General features: G+C 46.0%; 1 protein-coding gene across 1 annotated transcript; it reads right to left on the bottom strand.

Moving 5' to 3' along the window:
• Positions 1–1,645: 1,645 nt before the first annotated feature.
• On the bottom strand, positions 1,646–17,518 carry tafa4b (TAFA chemokine like family member 4b). Its single transcript, XM_067240408.1, has 4 exons — positions 17,404–17,518; positions 10,275–10,430; positions 3,502–3,626; positions 1,646–1,765 (listed from the first exon to the last, which is right to left on the bottom strand). The coding sequence occupies exons 1-4, from the start codon at positions 17,516–17,518 to the stop codon at positions 1,754–1,756; spliced, it is 408 nt and encodes a 135-aa protein (XP_067096509.1). The 3' UTR covers positions 1,646–1,753.
• Between the last annotated feature and the right edge of the window lie 4,792 nt (positions 17,519–22,310).

The raw sequence follows: 22,310 nt of genomic DNA, 5'->3' as shown, positions 1-22,310 counted from the left end.
CAGCAGGGCCAGGCCCCGGGGCACACTGACCCAACACTGATACACAGATACAGCAGGGACGCAGATAGAGATAGACACTACTGGGAGGGGAAGGGATGGTAACACACAGAGAGAGAGAGAGAGGGGGGGGGGGGGGGGGGGGCGAGAGAGATGCCTGTGGAGGAAGAATCCACAGGTTATACTGTCTTCCATGAAAGAAATAGATTGTTTAAAGTAATGTAAGCATTCTAATGGTTTTGTTTCGGGAAGAGCTCTGGTGTCAGTGAAAGGTACCATTCAGCAGAATTCATCTTATTTCAGATGAGGAAAAAGTATGAGAACAAATCCTGTATTTCCCACATAAGGGATTGGAAGGTGAAGCAGAGAATGTGAATGTTACATTTTAGAAAGAAAATCCTTTCACCTACTGTCTCAAGACAACATAAAACGACACACGCAGAACCATTTCCATTGTTTTATGGGCTTTTTTTCTTTTACAGCTAACTTAGGAGATGTCACAGAGGCTGTATATTCAAGCTTTCAAATAATCTCTGGGATGAAATAGGGAGATGTGTCTTATCTTTTGTTTGGATAGTCCATTGTAGATGGTGGTTCTTAGTACTGTACTGTGGATGCTCAATAAACAATCAAGAAATGAAAAACGTAACTATCAACAAAGCCTCAGTCTAACCCTCCTCATGTGTTGATTATCAGTAGAGAATCACATTTGGGACATATTTGGGACATTCTGTTCATAGTTTCGAGCATCTACAAATGATCAACAGGGACTATCCAATTAAAGCATTAGCCACTTTGCTAGTCCACAGTCGAGCACCACGCTAATTACTGTAAGGCTCTTTAAACGTTGTAATGGTCATAGTTTATATTAACATGTTTTTTACTGTATTAAACCAGTAATGCTACAATGCCAAGGAGGGCGGATTGGAATGACACACTCAACTTTACCAATAGAGGTAGACATTTGACAAAATATCTTCCTTTCTTTGATTTCATGTGACATTTACAGCAAAATACTCCAGATAACTAGAAAAACAAAACATTCCCAAAACGATTTCAACTAGTGCAAATATGTTACATGAATCATTAATATGCTGTTATGAGCCTACTCAGCAACCATAATTAGAGCTGTAAAATGCCTGTCAGAAAACAGTTTTCATGATAGTGAATTGAACCACAAGAGTAAGTAATAGACAATAACTGTGTTTCACTAGTTATGAGCTGTCTCTTCCTCCTCCTTGCTGCTGAAGAGACACCATCACAACAGAGAGGTAAACAACCCCCTTTGTTTTAATATTCCAGATCTTTCCACAGATCCATCCAAACACACAGTCTCTAAATCCACCACATCTTCTACCCCAGGAAAGCTTTTTGAATCAACCTTCTATTTGGACCATTCAGTTGCTTCCAAATAACCTCTCGTTGGCCACTCCTGTGAGTCCATTACACGATTCAGTCGAAGACGATATAAAGTCTTTGTATCTTTGATTTCCAATGCTCGGTCCAAACATGCCCTGGGTATCCATAAATGGTCTATTGTAGTCCTTTTGGAGCAGTGTGTTTCCTCGTATCCCCAAAGACTCCACTCATCACTGCCTTCTGTATGCGTTCCAGTACATGTTGTAATACCTTGATATGATGGAATGTCTTCCTGTAGTTGACACTGACAGTTTCATTATTAGATGTGTCAGCAGGTCTTTACATATGGAGCTAGTCTCTGAGTCTTGGTTGGCTTTACAGCTCACCAATTATCTTGCTATCGGGTGACCTAGAACAGAGAGGGAAAAACAGTAGAGATAAGACATCACACAGTTGAACCCCTGACACAGAAACTTACAATTATCTCTGATTGACTAAGAGAATTTTCTCATGTAGTTGCTAATACAGAGTCTCTGACAACATAGTTCAGTGTAGGGGGATAGGAGAGGGACAATGTATTCTGCAGGTTCAACTCTGCCTGCCGCCCCAGGGGGAACAATCCACACCTCTGGAGTGTGGGTGTGAGGGACACAGGCCAAAGGAGAGGTGGAGCACTCCACGCACATAACAGAGGGGAGACACAATAGAGAAAGAAGGTCATGGGTATGGCGAGGGAGAAGGAGAGGAGAGAGAGCGGTCGTGGGGAAGAGCAGTTGCCTTGGCATCGGCTTCATCGAACAATCTCCTGTGACATCTGCCATCAAGTCTCCTAGTAACTGGGCTTCTACCCCACAATGCCAAGCAAATGTGCAATTAATGTCTAGTGATGCAGTCAGACGTCCCTCACTCCCTAAACAGCCGATTGGCTAGACAGTCAGATAAAGAGAGCAGAGAGAGGGAGGGACATGGCAGACTTTCACAATGACTCCACCAATCGGTTGTTCATTCCTACACTGGCCCGGGGTCATTCATTCAAACAGCCTTGTCTTTTCCAGCGTGCGTTCACACCTTCGTCGAGCCCTCTCACCACTTTAATTAGGGCTCTTAATTTGAAACTCTCAACGGAACCCCCCAGCCATAATGCATTCTAATGAATGCGACAGATGTTCCACTGTATTCCGTCTCTCCGAACAATTACTCTTATGGAGCCTATGGTGCTCTCCACAACTGCCTCTCTGTTCCTGTTTCACCTGTGAGTAAACCTCACCTGCCTCGTCCCACAACGCACACACCTGGCCGTCAATCCCGCAAATTAACTTTCACACTTCGACATATTACAAATTGCCATGAAGGACTTTCATTTAAACTATTTAACTTGTCTGAAAAGTGACAATTAGCATTTACATTTAGTCATTTAGCAGACACTCTTATCCAGAGCATACCCTTGCATTTCCAGTTTTCTCCAAGCATTTTCCCTTCGTCTCTCTCGATCTTTATAGATTTAATAACAAGCCTTACTGGGTTGCTGATTAGCTCTTTCTCCATGTTTTAAATTTTCTTGATGTCTCACATCATTTCAGAAATTACAGTCCATTCACTAATTGTATTCAAAATCAAAATATATTTTTATTTAGAAGATGAGCCTTAATTCAGCCACTTTATGTTTCATATTTCTCAGTATGATTCACACTTGTAAAAATGTGTTTACGAAACAAGATTTTTTTATATAGAACAGGTGCTGTCAATTGAATCAACGTCAACATTTACTCATACAGGCGCAGTTGACAGAATTGATCCAAAGCGTTTCATTAACTTCTGATGTTCCCCAAGAGGCAAGCTGCTGAAAATATTTATAATATTACTGCAAGTCCTTTTGTTTTTAAATAACATTTGAAATTCTAAGGGATTAAAATTTGAATCATAATCAAAGTAGATTTAATTTGGAGTAGTTCAACAGTACATACACATTTGCTGTTGGATACAATAGGAAGACCAAAAGAAACACTTTCAAATATGTTTTCCTTTGACACTGACTTGCAGTTCACCTGGTATAAATACACCTGGTGAATACTGTACACACACACAAACACACACACAAACACGCACATGAAACAAACCACACACACACACACGCCCTCATCTCACCTTGGTAGTTTTGACTTTGTTCCCAGTACTGCAGGACCAGCCAGTGAGGTCAGGGAGCACCTTACACTCCTCTCCATCCAGGCAGGGGTGCATCTGACACCACCACTTCTGCAGCACGATGGAGGCTGGAGACGAGAGGGGGAAAGGAGAGGGGAGGCGGCATTCAGTGGACTAAGCCAAGGAGAGGAGACTAGTACAGAATCGATTAGCACAGAATAGTGCAGAAAGGTGTAGAGAGTAGAGATGCCATAGGAAGATGTGATGTTTAATGACCTTTGACACTGGAACTTTGTGGTTTAGTGGCAGTCCAATGGTGTAACACTGATTTCAACAATGTTAGATCAGTCTCACCAGATACATTGAAATTGCATGAGTTTATTGGTGTTAACTTACAATGGCTTAGTGATACAGCATGCCTTACACCGTATACAGTAACAATATGCACAGAATTGAACGTCTCATATGTTAGACATGGCTTTTACCACGATCACATAAAAAGTATACATCATGTTGACGCTGTGAAGAGGTGACTTCTCTGTCAGTGCCTGAGCTCTACCTGAGAGGGTGAGAGGGGTGGCACTGACACACTGTCAGTGTTACCTTGTGATGAAGAGCTGTTAAACTTTATCAGCACATGAGCGATCGTCACTGATGACACCATGCACAGCTCTAGATTAGTGCAATATGTTCAGCACCAATTACAGTAAAGCCATGAATTACCGTGCGACAAATGGGTTGTGATTTAAATCAAGGTAATAGAGAAAAGGTTTTGTGAAGAATCACGTTGAGAAAGATGGCATGTATAATGCTCCAGTCGTACAGCCTGTTAGAGTAGACTGTCTTGGACCTGACCCAGATCTGGGTTGGGTGTTGCCTTAAACTATGGCTTCCATCTCTCATAGTGGACGCATCACGCAGAGCGTCTGCTAAATTACTATTTTCATTTTTCATCACTGTTAAGATATCCATGTCATCTGACCTCATGGTGTAGACCTCAGTAAACAAAAATCTGTCGCCATCCATTCCACTAATAAGGACTGATAATATGGGCAGCATCACGTCAAGTTGCTAGCGTATTCCCTACTTTTATTGACTAATCAATTACTGACTAATCAATTACTGTAAAAGGGGGAGATAGAGGGGGGTTGTGGTCTGTCTCACATACAGGGTTGTTACGGACAATTATTTCCAACAAAGGGAGGAGGGAGTGAAATCTGCTGCAAAATGGGTTTTCTTTAGAATTATGCAAAAACACATGAGCAAATCCTCTCAATTGTCATGTGAGAACCTCTGACAGAGGGACAGACAGACAAAGAGAGAGAGAGAGGGTTAAGGAAAGAAAGGGAGAGGGAGAGAGAGGGGAGAGAGAGGGAGAGGGAGAGGGAGAGAGAGAGAGAGGGAGAAAGAGGGAGGGAGAGAGAGAGAGAGAGGAGAGAGAGAGAGAGAGAGAGAGAGAGAGAGAGAGAGAGAGAGAGAGAGAGAGAGAGAGAGGGAGAGAGAGAGAGAGAGAGAGAGGAGAGAGAGAGAGAGAGAGAGAGAGAGAGAGAGAGAGAGAGAGAGAGAGAGAGAGGAGAGAGAGAGAGAGAGAGAGGGAGAGGAGAGAGAGAGAGAGAGGAGAGAGAGAGAGAGGGAGAGAGATGGAGAGAGAGAGGGAGAGAGAGTGAGAAAGAGAGGGGGGGAGGAAAAGAGAGAGCGTTAAGTAAAGAGAGGGAGAGACAGACAGAGAGAGGTAGGGACAGAATAAGGGAAAGGGTGCGAGAGATAAATAGCGGGTGTAAGTGAATGGGAAGTTCACCAAAACAGTGTTTTTGGGATCAATGAAAGAGCAAAATGAAGGAAGAAAAAAAAGGAAATGGACTGAGGAACAAGAGCCACAGGTGGAGAAGGGGGAGGAAGTGTGAAAAGTGAGAACGAAAAAAATAGATTTTGAGAAAGAAAGAGAGAGAAAGAGGAAAAGTTACAGCAGAAATAAGAGAGGAACAATCACCGTTCAAAAAGATGCAGCACAATCCACAATCAATTACCCAAACTGTCACACAGCACCGAGGAACATGCTGTTATGATGCACGAGCTCAGTGGCAGTAAGTGGTTCTAAAAACCAATGGCTGTATAATGCTCGTTAATGTTGCCATTATGGTGTCGGCCGATGGTGCTTATCGCTCCAAGGATGTTATTTAGAGCTAATGAGCATGGCCTGTAAGAGCCATTATAGAGTTAGTGTGACACTCTCCTCCCCCTCTCCTACTGGAGGGGATGGGGGGGGGGATGGGGGTATCAGGGCGTGCAAGAACATCTACGCACCTGTCTGTCATTTCAGAAAATAAACAGGAATGGCAAAACGATTGTGTTGTCATTGTAAGGTTAAAAGGCTGTTGGTGATGCAGAAAATTTCCTCCATAGATAAATTAGACACAATTAATTTTCCAACGCACTGCATAATCAAATTTTTTATTTGGTTTATCCTCCTTATTTACTGACAAAGACTAAAGAAAGACGTCATCCAGCTCTCATCTGCAGCTAATGAGGAGACAAACCAACGTTAGATTTAGCTCTGTTACCTCGAAAATACACAATGCAACACAAGCAAATCTAGTAATTACAAATAACTTGATTATTTTCATATATATGTGTAATATATGAATCTTTATCGAAATAAAACATCTCCATGAGGTTTAACCTTGTCTTCAGCAGCTGAGGATGACAGCTGCAGGTATGGGTTCGGTGAGGTGATGCCTGTTCTGTCGAACTGCTAAGGCTCTGGCTTGTCTTGGGGCTGTCTGTCTAAATAAGGTCTACGGAGGTGTCAACCCTCAAGGCTGCCTAGAGGACTGTCTCACATCACTGATGATGATATGTCAATCTACAATAGCACTGACAAATGTCACACAACGCAACATATTCAATCAGTGTATCCCTGAATGCACATTCTGTCAAAACACTTGGTGTGTGTGTGTGTGTGTGTGTGTGTCGGCATGTGTGTGGTTGTGTGTGTGGGTGCGTGTGTTTTTATATGTGACTCCAGCGTTGTTGTTGAATGTGTGTGACATCATGTGGACAAAGTTAAAACTGCAGCTATGACTACATAGACTCACATAGAAACAGACCTGTCACCACCCACACCTAACATGGTCCAGTGGCATACCACCGCTGCTGAAACCACAGTGGGGGGAAACACAAACATGCAAACTCATCTAGGAACGTGGCCCAGTTAGCACCATGTTGACAGGTGAACTCGACTGAAACGCAAATCTGTTGGCCTGTAGCAGAACATATAACATATGTTCACATATGTACACTCAATATCAACAGGGCTTTCTCTGTGGTACACATAGCGCAACAAAATAAGCATGATTCAATCAATTACAGGCACAATGAAAGTGCTTTTTGACGGCTGACCTGGGTAATGCAGAGCACGAGATGAAAACAGATATACATAATCCACCATCGTACTTCAGAGAGATACTTAACCCTCCCCCTTTCATCGTCATGTACTGAACACACAGGGAATAATAGATTAGTCTTGCTAAAGAACGTATTTCTCTGAGGGGCCCACATCACTGACACTGTATCATTCTGCTGCTGGTGGCTTGATGGGAGCCAGGATACAATATGTTCATCCGAGCGTAACGCTTTTAGAGGGTCGTCACCAATTAAAACATTACAAAGGCAGGAGTGGCACTTCACTGTGAACTGTGTATGTGAGCGCTTGAGCGTGACTGAGAGAGGGGATTGTCATGCTCTGACATGATGAGCATTATTACATTATTTAAAGATATTGAGATTCACATAAACACAGACACAAACCGACAAAGCCACACACACAGAAGAGGAGAAATTCAGGAGAAAATTGCCTCTGTGATATTTACAAACCGTCCCTTTGACCACAAAGAGCATCCTGCTCACTGCCAGTAACAGACAAAACAAGACAACAACCCAGACGCTCAAAAACTGAAAGGAAAAACAACAGCAGAGAGACAGCCAGGAGAACTGCAGAGAGACACCCAGGAGAACTGCAGAGAGACACCCAGGAGAACTGCAGAGAGACACCCAGGAGAACTGCAGAGCTGCGTCATGTGAAACAAACCCACAGCATCTCTCCTAGTTCTTCCCTGTGAGCTCCACCTGACCTCCCCCATCTAAACCCATCAATCCCCTCCTCCTTTTCTCTCCATCAGGTTAGACCTACCTCCCCCCACCCCACCCCACCCCCCACCACTACCACCACCCCTCACCCCCCCAGCCCGACCCAGCGTCACCAAGCCTGAAACAGCCTGAGTTCCACTGCTACTGACTCAGGTCGTAGACTCTGCCTTTCAAGAGTTAATGTGGTATAATAATAATGCAGCACAAGCCTTAGCGGGAACCAAAGGCAGGCAGGCACACGCACACACACATCGCCTCCCCATGGAGCGCCTTGACAAATAGAGACGCCCCTCTCGACCTTTGCTTATTGGCTATTATGAATTCGACCCCTTCCATTCAATTTTTGAGGCGCCATGTGTAAGTTGAGACATGGAGAGACTTCCCACTCAACGCTTGTGCTCGCACCACAGGCTCTTTCAAAGACAGCTGAGGAGAACATGTAGTAATTCTCCCGTGCAACCTCGTGGGAGTGGGATTCAGGATCAAGTTCACACAGAGCAAGGCAGGAAAGGAGGAGAGAGAGGAAGGAGAGCAGCTAGAGACTGATGTAAGCCGGGATAAACAGGAGCGGCAGCCAGTTCTCTAAGGTGTCAAAGCTGCCAGGGACCTGGCACAGAGCCAGACGTTCATGGCATCATTAAGAGACACAGCCTCACTCTGTCTTCTCATCTGGAGCTGTCCCTCATCACCAGCTCTAAACACAGAGTCCAAACACTGGCGGAAGAGACTGAGCACCTCAGTCAGGGATGATTCCCTTCCCTGAACATGTCAGTCACTGTGCTATAGGCCATGTCTTCCAGTACTCCCTACAGGGCATTAACTTAGAACAGAGCATAGTTGAGAGCTGTGGGTCTCATGGTGGGCTGTGATGCAGAGCAATATCAAATGTGTAAGAGTCATACACCGGCTAGGAACCTGAAGTATGTGATGCAATTTTGGAGCACAATTTCTCTACCTAACTTTCTAATTCAGAGTAATTTACTTTAGCTCTGGTTGACTGGGTGCATTATCAAACTATCGTTCCAGTCTGAAAATCTCAATAAATTAGATAAATGCTAAATTTCTGCTTATTTAGAAGACAAAATAAATACAGGGGAGCATTTTAGCATGTCAAATCATTTGAAAGGGAAAGAAACAATACCATCTACTGGTCAGACATAGGAACAGCAGCCCAGAAATCTAACCAAACTACTTTTTTTGAGCATTTCATTAATACTTTTATCCAAAGCAACATACAAATACTGCATATAGTAAGAACAGCAAATAACCAAGAACCCAAAGTGCACACATGCACACATTCACATGAATAGTCCCTGTCCCGCAATATCTGTAGTTAATTATTTTCAAATCCTATTTTATTGCAAACACTGGGCATATACATTATCGATATTCAGTATAATCTTTACTGTGTCATTTCAGCTGTACGAGCTGAAGAAACACCACAGTGCATCAGAGCAAGACTGGAGACAGAGAGAATGAAAGATGTCCAGCTCTGGGTCTAACTCAGCTGACCTTGGCACAAGCAGCTTTCTTGTGGTAAGAAGAAAAGGGAAAGAGGTTTTACTGAAGATAAACAGAGACATTGAAGCCAGAGCCAGAGGTGACTCTACCTCCGGCTCCATCTCCACCTCTCTGTCTGATTCGCACACTCCGCTCACGTACGGGACACATTTCTATTTCCCTCGGGAGGAGGGGTTAATACATCTGGCAATGGTGTGTGTGTGGCTGTGTGTATGTTTGTGTGTTTGTGTGTGAGTGTGTGTGTGTGTTCTATAGGGATAGGCAGAAGGAGGTGTACTCCTGATGGAGGTCAATGACTCTCAGTCTGTCCCTCACTAGGGAACCACCCCTGAAGACAGGCAGACACCAGGTCCATCTCCTGTTCATCATTACAGAAACAACACCTCAACCATTCTCAGCGCAAGCTCTGTATTTCTTTCCCCCCCATCTTTGTCTCTCCATCACGACCACACCCTCACCGTCTTCCACCCACACACAAACGTTTGCACAGCGTATATCTTCAGCTTTTTCAGTGTAATCCATTTTCCATGCTCAGCGTTTTATTTGTGTAAACATGATCTTATGTGTTGAGTGTAGGGATATGATTGAGTGCAACAGACCATAAAATCATTTCTCTCTATTATTTCCTGATATATGGACAAATAGCCTCAACAGATATGAAATAGAAAGCTTTCCCAAATGAAATCATGCCTTTCAAATTGTGGTTTTGATTTCAAGCCTTGGGCAAAAGCAGGCAGCCTGTGACAGCTGTGGTATATTTCCCTCTCGGTCCTCCTAGCACTGGGGATAAGGGACAGGAGATCTTTTATCACCTGCATTAGCTGGCTGTGGCCGTAACCTTTAATGTTACCTGATCTGGCGGAGATAAGGGGCGAGAGTACAGAGATGTGCAGCCTGTCTTTGTCACGGGACAAAAGTGAGAGCGTAGAAATGAATGCCAGCTTCCTGTCCCTGCAGGAAGTGGATGTGTTTTGATGCTTGGTGAATATTTCATGAGGTGCATTAACAATAGAATACGTGATTGGTGCTGTTCTAGAGAATATACATTGCGGTGAAAACAGGAAACACACACACTTACATACACACACACACACACACTGTGCTTATACCTTCCACACAGGAGGGCCTAGCCCTGGTTGTACCAGCGACCTGGCCAGGGAAACAGGAGCACTTGACAGTCTGAGAGCGTTCTTCGATCTTGTTCTTGTTACAGCAGCGGTGAATGGCCACTACATCACAGGTACCCTGCTTCACCTGGTAAGAAGCTGGGAGGGAGAGAGAACGGAAGGAGAGGGAGGGAGGGAGGGAGGGAGGGAGGGAGGGAGGGAGGGAGGGAGGGAGGGAGGGAGGGAGGGAGGGAGGGAGGGAGGGAGGGAGGGAGGGAGGGAGGGAGGGAGGGAGGGAGGGAGGGAGAACGGAAGGGAGGGAGGGAGGGAGGGAGGGAGGGAGGGAGGGAGGGAGGGAGGGAGGGAGGGAGGGAGGGAGGGAGGGAGGGAGGGAGGGAGGGAGGGAGGGAGGGAGGGAGGGAGGGAGGGAGGGAGGGAGGGAGGGAGGGAGGGAGGGAGGGAGGGATGAGAGGAGGAGAGGGGGTAGAGATATTATTCAAAGCCATCCAGTTGAGTTAATGTGGTCTACCGTGGTATTCAAATGCATATAACATGCATTAGTGACAAACCACATTCAAATTAAACCCCCCAAAAAAGTACATATATTGCATTGAGTATTCAGGGTTTATACAATAAAAATCTGTTGAATTATTCACAGCCGTATAAACAGTAGAGAAGGTTCTTCAACCTCTCGCGACTAGTCTTTCAACACAAGCCACTGTTGTTATGCCAGGGCTTTGGTTCCATCCTCAGCCAGACTGGTTCATTAGCAGTCCTAGTGTAATTAGTGTGGGTCTTCCTGTAAATAAAAACAACAAGATAGTGGCAGGGTTGGTGCATTTATAATGTATGGAGAACATTAGGAGGTGTGACAAACAACTGGATATGCAAATCCACAGCTCGCCCTGAGGAAATCCAACTAGTGGATTTTGACTTGCCAGGACAGAAAAATTGTGTTTTACTGAATATTTTTAATGGTGTTTCTAACTAATGAAATGAATAATTATTGGAATGATAGTTATTGTGATGTCAAACACATTTCCCTGCTTTTCTGGTCAGAGATGTTACATCATGGTCTTGGATAGGGAGTCTATAAAATAGTATCTATTGTTGGATGAATGAATTAATGGGCGGCTGTGGCTCAGGGGGTAGAGAGGGTTGTCTGTTAATCGCAAGGTTGGCGGTTCGATCCCTGACCCCTAGGTCATGTGCTGAAGTATCCTTGAGCAAGACTCTGAACCCCAAGTTGCTCACGATGGGCAGGCCGGCGCCTTGCATGGTAGCTCGCTGCAGTCGGTATGTGTGAGTGAGAGTATGAATGGGTGAATGAGAGGCAAACATTGTAAAGCGCTTTGAGTGCCGCTAAGGTAGAAAAGCGCTATATAAATGCAGTCCATTTACCATTTATGTGAATTCTGTAAGAGTGGCCTAAGAGTGGCCTGGAAAAATAAAAATAAAACATCCTCCCCATGCATGGATAGGTAAAAAAGTGATCCATTAATTCTTAACTTTTGTTGAATAAGCTTTGAGATACTAATTTCCTCTCAAACCACACACACACACACACAATATTGAGTTCTATTTCAGAAGGCCATGGCCCCTCTCATCCTTCCTGATTTATAGTTTGTTTGTTGTCTTTCTCCAGAGAGCCCTCTCAATGATCCCACCCTCTCACAGGGCACTCCTCCGCCATCATCCCTCGCTTTTCATTTCCCCTCTTGTCCCTGTCTCCCCTGGGAATAGAGGAGCTGGCGGATTATCACTGCAAACACACAGACACACACACGCACACACATGTAGTCTACACTAGCATGAGCACACACATACTCACACACACACCAAAAAACACACACGAACATGCACACGCATCAGCCATCTGATACATGCAGAGTGAAACTCACTGTATGTGCACTCCAAAGTCCAAGCTGAGGCACATTTACACTCCTAGACACCATGGAGCATAACAATATTTAAAAATATAAAAAAAATAGAGAGAATCCTGCATAATAGAGAGAGAGAGCTAAAACGCTTGTGCAAACTCCCACTGAACCAGAATACAAGGTGATGGCTAAAACAGAATAATTCCATCACTATACCAAATAGTATTCTGATTTTCCAAGAACAGATGGACTTGTACTGTGAAATTGTTCTGCATCATTGCATGTATTCCATACATTCCATCACAGTGGTTCAAATGTCGGTTACTGAAACACAGCTGTGGATCCCAGCACTGTAACCCTACCACCATGTCATGATAAAGCAGTACATGAGAGTCTAAGCAAAAAGTCGTTTGTACAAACACACACACATATAGGAGTGTGTGTGTGTGTGCGTGCGTGTGTGTGTGTAGCAGGAAGATCTGTAGGCGGAGGTCTCTGTCACTGACAGAGGGGAGAACAGGGATAAGGCTTCCTACTGGTGGCATAATGAGGTCACAGGGGCAGAAATCTTTAGTCCCATTTTCTGTCTTTCTTTCTCTATGGCCTTTCTCTCTCCTCTCCTTTTTTGGTCTCTACCTTCCTCTGTTTTGACCTTTCTCTTGTTCTCACTCTTCTTTCTGTCTCTCCCGTATCCATCTGGGAAACTCTCAGCTGTCCCTGATGTGTTTACGTTGTTTTAAATGTGTAAACACAGGTTTCAAAAGGCCATGGTTACACAGTAATCAGTGTTTCAGTGCTCTAAGTAAAGCATCATGTTCTCACATGGGTGTTAAGGCAGTCTTAACATAATAAATCTCAACTCAGGCTGAAATGGGCTGGATTCTCAAGCATGGGTAAATGCTTCTATTCCTGTGACAGGTGAAGGTTTACTGTGCTCTAAACAAAGCAGCGCTACCTTGAAATGATGGGGCAGCCAGGCGACTAATGTATTCTGACAGACAGCGGCAGACAAACCATTGTGCAATTTATCAAAAAGCGTGTCTTTCCTCTGTCGATATGTGACAAGTCGTCTGCAGCTAAAGGCCAGGCTTTTACCATCTCTGGCTGAGACGCAAGGGTTGATGCAGGGGACATGCAGGAGGACAGCAGACATGGACCCCTCTATTGGATGATGATAATACGATCAATCCAGACTCCATGAGTAAACAGTGTATTGAGTTTGTGCGGGTGGATTTGCGGTAGAACAATGTCTTCCCTACGTGGACCCTGCTTGACTTCCAGAGCAACACACCTCGCAAGCACCTAGTGTATTCTACTCATCTTCCCACTCCTACCGCACATGACCCCTGACCTCCAGCTCTGCTTTACTCTCACCTACTGTCACCCCCCCTCCTCCTCCTCTCTCTTTCTCTCTCTCTCTCTCTCTCTCTCTCTCTCTCTCTCTCTCTCAGCTTTAACCAAACCTCTTCCGTCCATCTCTCCTTCCTTTCCCCTTTCTGGCCCCCTTGCCTCTGTGCAGCGCTGCCCCGCATGCACCATCAATCACATTGACATTATCTGTGTTTAACAGGTCCAAATCAGGCCCCATCAACAGATTTATGCTAATCTAACAGGTTGTTTGCACGGCTGAGTGCTCCTACGCAGGCACCTCATTTATACGCAAATCTATCCCCAATAAAACCCACTCACTGTGACTGCGGAGCACTGTTTGTCAAGAAGGAAAACGCACATTCACACACACACGCACGTCTGCAAGCCGAGCGCAGACCGACACGCTACTCATTCAAACCAGTCTTAAGGTCCACAAATCCTCTCTTGTTTCTGTGTCTGTGCCCTGTAGCTGTTATCCCCCCACTCTAGGGGTTCTTAGGGGAGTTGTTTGACGGTAGGGGTCAGATGGCTGAGCGGTTAGGGAGTCGGGCTATTAATCAACCGGTTCGATTCGAACCAGGAACCCTTGGGCAAGGCACTTCACCCTACTTGCCTCGGGGAGAATGTCCCTGTACTTACTGTAAGTCACTCTGGATAAGAGCGTCTGCTAAATGACTACATGTAAATGATATGGGATGCTGTTGGGCAATAATGGGACTCTCAATACCAGACTATGGAATACAGACATGTAAGGTTAGTCATTCATACAAACAATGTACAGTACTGACTTTTGTGTTGTGTCTAGACAGCTGTTATAACAGAATGCCAAAATAGTTGTCTGAGACTGAGGTTAGTGTGTGTACCTTCACTCAGATGGTCCATACTGTGTTGTCAAGGTGTCCTTGTAAATGAGTACGCTGCACATCTCTGGCCTGATTGACTTTGATTTCGCTCTGCTAGAGCTGAAACAGAATGTCTGTTCCTTTCACAGACCATGTTCCTTTCACAGACCATGTTCCTTTCACAGACCATGTTCCTTTCACAGACCATGTTCCTTTCACAGACCATGTTCCTTTCACAGACCATGTTCCTTTCACAGACCATGTTCCTTTCACAGACCATGTTCCTTTCACAGACCATGTTCCTTTCACAGACCATGTTCCTTTCACAGACCATGTTCCTTTCACAGACCATGTTCCTTTCACAGACCATGTTCCTTTCACAGACCATGTTCCTTTCACAGACCATGTTCCTTTCACAGACCATGTTCCTTTCACAGACCATGTTCCTTTCTCAGCTAGAACACCCCCGGGCCAGGGCAGGGGCCCATCAGGACAGCAGGGGACAGGAAGGCCAAGTTTAGGCAGTGAACAAGAGTGAGAAAACGCTTTCTCAGTTGTTTTTTGTTACTTCTAACAAGGTTTTTCCAAAAAAAGAATAATACAAAATAAACATTTTACATTGACATCTATTCATTTAGCAGACCCTTTTATCCAAAGCGACTTCCAAGAGAGAGCTTTACAAAAGTGCATAGGTCACTGATCATAACAACAATGATCAAAATGTTATCATCAAGTGGCGGATATGTTGGGCGGCCTTCTTCCACACAGCGCTCCTAACCCTCCAGTCTGCTTGGGCCATGATCAAAAGCCATTGTGGCTGAAGCAGAAAAAACAAGGAAGGAGCAGAAAAAAAGGAAAGGAAAGGAAGCTAACACAAATTGGTTTTCACCCTGAGAAACCCGTACTACCCGCCATCTAACTGGGATCAGGCTGTGTGGTTGTGAAGAGTTTGATAAGCCATACGCACAAAAAGGTGTCTGTGTGTGAGTATGTATGTTTCTGTGTGTGTGTGTGTGTGGGGGGGGGGGGGGGTATGTGGGTGTGTGTGTGCCTGTGTCTGAGTGTCTGTCGATGACTAATAGCTTATTGTCTTTCAGGCCCGAAAGAACATTGGCAGAAAAAGAAAGAACATTACGTGTAATAGTTTCCTCACCGATCACTACTGGCTGATCCAGACCCACCCTACCAGGGTGCTGAGATGACACTTAGTTTATACATTTCTATTAGTGTTATTATGTGTTACTTACCCTAAGGAGTTGTAAAGTGTCATGCAGAATAATCTTGAGTAAACAAACCTAAATATGGAGTAAAGTCCTTCAATTAGGTATTTTATGACCTCCAGAGCCACCATGTGGCAACAATTGGTACAACAGCACACTGATCGGGCCTAATCTTACTATAGCCTAGTCTACAAATAGCCTTACAGAAAAGCCTAAGATAGAGAACAGAGGGAAACAAATGTAGGTATTTTAATGCCCATCCAATTATTGTTTTCCCCCCTCACAGTGCCGTCTGTGTATTGCACAGCTTTACAGGGAACAAGTCTTAAGCGTCTACCAATTAGTGGCAATCCTCTAACGGACGTCTGTGGTTGGAGCGAGAACAAGTCGTCTGCCGTTTCCTCCGCAACTGTGTGAAATCAGAGGGGAGAAGAGACCCCGGCTGACCTTCAAAACAGATTGGGACGGCAATTAGTGTTCCTGCTGAAAGACTGGCCTAGCACAGGCAGCCTCCGCTCCATCAAAAGGAAACTAATACCATCAGTCACTGGTGAGTGGACGCTGATGGCATTTCTGGGCCACACAAAGGTCACCTTGCTTGGGGAGGCAGAGCACCAGGATGCTGCTAGGAAACCAGAGGATCATTAAGGAAATAGTCATAATTAAGTAGGAGAGGGGTGACTCTGAAGGAGGTATGAGAGGTGGGATGCAGGGGTGTGTGTGTATGTGGGTAGGAGGTGGGGGGGCGGGGGGGGGGGGGTGTATGTGGGTGGGAGGTGGGGGGGGTGCAGGGGTGTGTGTGTATGTGGGCGGGAGGTGGGGGGGGGGGGGGGGGGGGGTGTATGTGGGTGGGAGGTGGGGGGGGTGCAGGGGTGTGTGTGTATGTGGGCGGGAGGTGGGGGGGGGGGGTGAGTGACTTAGCATAACGGTCCCTGTGGCCCCTGCAGCCACCGGCAGGCATGGTGATATTTTTATTGGCTTGTATTGGTCACTCGGACACGCGGGGAGGTTATAATGAATCATGCAAATTAGAGCATGTTAGCTTGTGGGTGTCAATTAATGTTGGTCTAACCAATGCATATACATACTGATTTTATCTTGGGAAGGGTTTTTTATTAGTGCAGGATAATTGGAATTGTTGAGGTGGGGATTGTGAGTCTGTGTGTATCTCTGTGAGTGAGTTTGTGTGTGTGTGTATGTGTGTCTCTCTCACTCTGTGAGTGTGTCTCTCTGTGAGTGTGTCTCTCTGTGAGTGTGTCTCTCTGTGAGTGTGTCTCTCTGTGAGTGTGTGTTTTGAGTGGAGAGGGGTGTGGTGGATGATGTTTCACCACAGGCCTGATAGTTAAATCAATGAATGGTTATAAGGGTACTCATGGAGCAGTTCTAAGGCTATTTCATGGGACAGGAAGCTGTCCTTAGCTATACCTGAACCTGGGCCTTAACCTGAATCTAAGTCTGAATCTGAACCAGAGAGAGTATTAGCTAGTGGAGTATTAGCTAGTGGTCACCTCGGTCCTGCTGCGACGCTCTATAGATTAGATGACCATCACACTCTGGGTCGGCTGTGTGTTTGACAGCTAAAGGGCTCCAGCCTGCGTCATTCAATAGTGGTGTGTTTTGCATGCAGGCTTTAGAACAGGCAGCTCTCGGTGCCCCGCTGTGTGACTGTGAGGGACAAAGGAGCTGTCACCTGTGAGACCCTGCACTCTGGGAGCCGCGCCTGGTGACAGGCTAAGGGGACTGGTGTGTTGGGTGTTGGCATCATGACAGAGTAATTAACCTCATGTGGGGTTCAGGTCAAAAGCAGGACCTGCTGTACCTGTCTGTCCCCGATGGTTACGGTTGCCAGCAGACACGGGGCCACCACAAAGCATCACCGCGGCGACAAGAAAGGCCACCTGCAACGGCCATGCTGACCTCCCCCACGGCTTCATCCTGCAAGAGAGGGAGGGGGGGGGGGGATAGAGGAGGGGGAGTTACAGACAGAGGTTCTTCAAAGAATAGAGAGAAAAGTAGGAATGAAAGAGCAACGGTTGAGGTCAGGTGTACCCTTTTACCTTTGGTCCTCAGTCCTACTCCTCTCTGATCTTTTTCTGAGCAGGTCTTCTATAGGCCTGGAGGATGAGCCATAACTGCACACACACTCCTGCTCTTCCTCTTCTTCCTCCTCCTCCTCTCACTCTCCTCCGGGTCCTAGGAGAGGCATAGCACAACAGGGTCAGAGCAGAGGCACGGCGGTCCATCTTGAGGTGTTCGATGGCCCCCAGGGCCCCTGTGTGTCCCCGCCTCCCTCCCTCCCTCCCCGCCTCCCTCCCTCCCTCTCCGCCTCCCTCCCTCCCCGCCTCCCTCCCTCCCTCTCCGCCTCCCTCCCTCTCCGCCTCCCTCCCTCCCCCGCATCCCACCCTCCCCGCCTCCCTCCCTCCCCGCCTCCCTCCCTCCCCGCCTCCCTCCCTCCCTCTCCGCCTCCCTCCCTCCCCGCCTCCCTCCCTCTCCGCCTCCCTCCCTCCCCGCCTCCCTCCCTCCCCGGCTCCCTCCCTCCCCGCCTCCCTCCCTCCCCGCCTCCCTCCCCGGGTCCCGGACAGTGAGGGGTGAGGGTAAGAGGGCGGGGCTGTGTTAGATCCATTGTTTACAGTGGGCTAACCTACCCCCGGGCTGAACGGGATCCACGGCTCTACATCACAACTCTGAGGAGTCCAGCAGAGAGGCAGGCGGCTCAAACGCCTCACACATTGACACACATACACACACAGATAGATACAAACCCCACACAGTGGTATGGGTTGACAACATCGTACACAGAAACTAGCAAAATGATTCACTCAAATAAATGTACACTAACCACATGAAAAACATACATTTTGATGTATTCATAAAAAACAAACATATAAAACTGCAGTCTTCGATCAAACAATCCCCACCTTCCCACACACACACTTTTAAATATTTCACAAATACACACACTTCCAAATCTTACACATCTACACACACACTTTCTAATCTTACACACACACACACACACTTTCAAGTCTTACACAAACACGCACAGAATGTTTGCAAAGTAAATACAAGCTCTCTCTTATAACTGCTGAGTGACAGGATCTAAAGTGTCTGTACACACACACACACACATACACACACTCATCACAAAGAATCAGACCTCATTATAAGTGTGTCAATACCTGTGATACAGCAGTCTCTTTACCCAGTTAACAGACCCAGGGTTGAAAGTCCACACAGTCTTGAATCAAAGTTTGTTTCCCTCTGTATTAAAATGTAATATTCACTTAAAACATCAAAACATTGATCCTATTACTGTAGTGAGGATGCATGATTTACAAACGAGTGTGCCATCTCCAGTGAACAACGTGGGAGTCCACTGCCCCCTGGTGGTCAAATAAGAGATAAAGCAGGAGAAATCCCTCCTCCGAAACACTCTGATGACGGGATCATCCACAGTGTTAAATAAAGTTCCCAAACCGCAATTGCAAATAGAATCTGAAAACATCCCTATGAATAATTTAAGTATTTGTTAAATTGTCATAATATATATTCATGCAGTACAATTTATGCATACAGACAATGGCGTGTAGAGGTGAGGACTGGCTTCCAATGCCAGATTGCAAGGTTACTGTGGTGTGGAGAGAGAGAGAGAGAGAGAGAGAGAGAGAGAGAGAGAGAGAGAGAGAGAGAGAGAGAGAGAGAGAGAGAGAGAGAGAGAGAGAGAGAGAGAGATGGAACATAATCAACTAAGACGAACTACAGATGTCCAACCATATTGCATAGCTGCGAGGGAGAAAAAGATTAAATGAGTGGCAGGAATGCAAGAGATGAAGGGATTACAGCTCGAGAAAGGAGGAAATAAGGGCCAAAGAAGTAGGAGGGGGGGAGAGAGAGAGGAAAGAAGAGGTGGGAAGATCAGTCACCCAGGAATGACAGGACAGCACATCTGAGGCTGCGGGTGTTTTCCTGTGACTCTGGGACACCATACTGTGTGTACACACACATAAACACACACCGTACACACACCATACATACTGTGTTTACACACACATAAACACACACCGTACACACACCATACATACTGTGACCGAGGGCTTGATTCTGCATATACATCTGAGCATACAATGTGAATGTGTGTGTGTGTGTCTGCTTGTTAGCCTTTACTACAAGCGATATCCTCAAGTACTTTAGTGTGTGTTGGGGGGGGGGGGTTGGGATGGCAGAGTAGGTGTGCCTAAGTGTGTCTGTGTGAGAATGTGAGTGTGTAGCAGTGCATGTGCGCGTCTGGGAGAAATGATTTGGCATGCTGCACCACAGCACAGTAGCACATTTTCTATTCTCTTTCTAAAGGCAGGTCCATGGTGTGCATTTTTAGCAGCTTTGTTCCCTGACACGTTCATTAAAAGAGCACAATGGTGTGTGTGCGTGTGGTGCATGTGCCCATGCTCGTCTATGTGTGCGTGCTCGTGTGTGCGTGCTCGTGTGTGTGTGCATGTGTGCGTACTCGTGTGTGCGTGCTTGTGTGTGTGTGCATGTGTGCGTGCTCGTGTGTGTGTGTGCATGTGTGCGTGCTCGTGTGTGTGTGCATGTGTGCATGCTCGTGTGTGTGTGTGTGTGTGCATGTGTGCGTGCTCGTGTGTGTGTGCATGTGTGCGTGCTTGTGTGTGTGTGTGTGTGTGTGTGCATGTGTGTGCATGTGTGCGTGCTCGTGTGTGTGTGTGTGTGTGCGTGCTCGTGTGTTTGTGCATGTGTGTGCGTGCTCGTGTGTGTGTGTGCGTGCTCGTGTGTGTGTGTGTGTGTGCGTGCTCGTGTGTGTGTGTGTGCGTGCTCGTGTGTGTGTGTGCGTGCTCGTGTGTGTGTGCGTGCTCGTGTGTGTGTGTGCGTGCTCGTGTGTATGTTGATGCACTCAAGGGACAAAGTGTTCTGTCAGTCACATTGTTGTCACTCTGCTGTCCTCCATAACACCTCCCATTCATCCTTCGGGGGAAAACACACACACACACACACACACACACACAAGAAAACACATTCACATGCTCAACTACACACAAATACACAAAACGGTAGACTTAACAGGTTCGGAATATTTATGAGTTAACACACATTTGCACAGTTCAAACACACGCATGCTTGAATCATGCCATGTTTCCAGGTGTGTGTGTGTGTGTGTGGGGGGGGGGGGGGTAGCTCGGCTGGGCAGAACACCTGGTCAGGTTGTGACACTGTCTTCATGGAGAGTCAAGATGGGGGGGGAGAATGGCCACATGCTGCATACATATAATGTATACACACACACACACACACACAAACGCACGCATAAACACTGAAGGTATAAGCAAAATAGAGATAGAGACTATCATGCTATAACCTAAGTCCTCCAATAATTCTAATTTTCTCCCCTCTTTCTCTCGTCTCTCTATTTCCCTCTCTGAATCTCTCCCACTCTTTTGAGGTGAGGAGAGATGGGGTTTTCAGGTGATTGATGGCCTCATTGACATGCAGTGACACCAAACCTACCTCAGACACAGATGTCACCTTGTGTCCTGCATTAAAAGGTCATCACACATGAACATTTCCATCCCCATTCACACACAAATACAATATTTTAATACCAAAACATTTAAACTCTTCACAATGCACACATTTGAAGAATATTCTCGTTTAACATGTTCACATTCACAAACACATGCAATTAACATGTCATACTTGGCAAAACAGCCTTTTGTGTTGTTCTGTACCATTATAAAACACTATAGTAAGAGGAGCAGATCAGGGCATCATTAAATGCTAACCTACCCAGTCTACATAAAATACCCAAAGGGGCTGTAGGAAATGAGGATCAGTTTTTCATTAAAAGCAATCTGTTTATCAAACCTGAACATACATATTCCTGGCACAGTCTCATCTAGGTAATCCCTGTTAAAGGATGTATGCATGTGTTTATGTGTCCGTGCATGTGTGTATGTGTGTGTAGTTCAACAGAGACACATGACATCCCTATCTCTAAATAGGGATTCTCTGAGTCTGGACACAAACAGAGCAGACAAAACCCCATATCTGTTTGAAACAAACTGTGCCTTCCCACAGCGGAAAGATATTGAAAATGAACCGCACAGACACACAAGCCTGATAGAGACTTCTGAGATTTCCGCAGATGTGGATAATATTAAAATGCTGTTGGGGCGTAGCATCGTGTTGGTGTGCATTTATCTGGCTTTGCGAGGAGCCCATTACTGCATGTTCCTCTCCCCTCCTGCTCCTCTGGCTGCAGACAGATAGGGCCCAGACATACAAGGACACACATCATTTAGGAAGCACAATATCCACCTCTCTCTCTCTCTTTCTCTCCCTCTCTCCACTGTAAGCTCCACACTCACTATCTCCCCACTGCTATTTCTAATCATGACAGACCAATTTATTTGCTCTGTTGTCTAATGCACTCCTCTTTATGTGCTTGTGCGCATACGAGAGTGTGTACGTGAGTGTGTACGAGAGTGTGTACGTGAGTGTGTACGTGAGTGTGTACGTGAGTGTGTACGAGAGTGTGTACGTGAGTGTGTTTGTACACGTGTGTGGTGGCAGTCTTGCTCAGTCTCTACATTGCAAACGTTGACCTATGGTCATCTAAACACGGTCTATTCCACCCCTCAGCAACACACTGGCTGTACTGTAGGCATGTGGGCAACCAGAGAGGTCAGAGGCCGGCTAGCCAGACATAGTCTTTCT

This window comes from Osmerus mordax, chromosome 1, assembly GCF_038355195.1.
Source record: "Osmerus mordax isolate fOsmMor3 chromosome 1, fOsmMor3.pri, whole genome shotgun sequence".
NCBI lineage: Eukaryota > Metazoa > Chordata > Actinopteri > Osmeriformes > Osmeridae > Osmerus > Osmerus mordax.
Note: the sequence above shows the minus strand (reverse complement) of the source record. Positions and strands in the feature narration are given on the sequence as shown.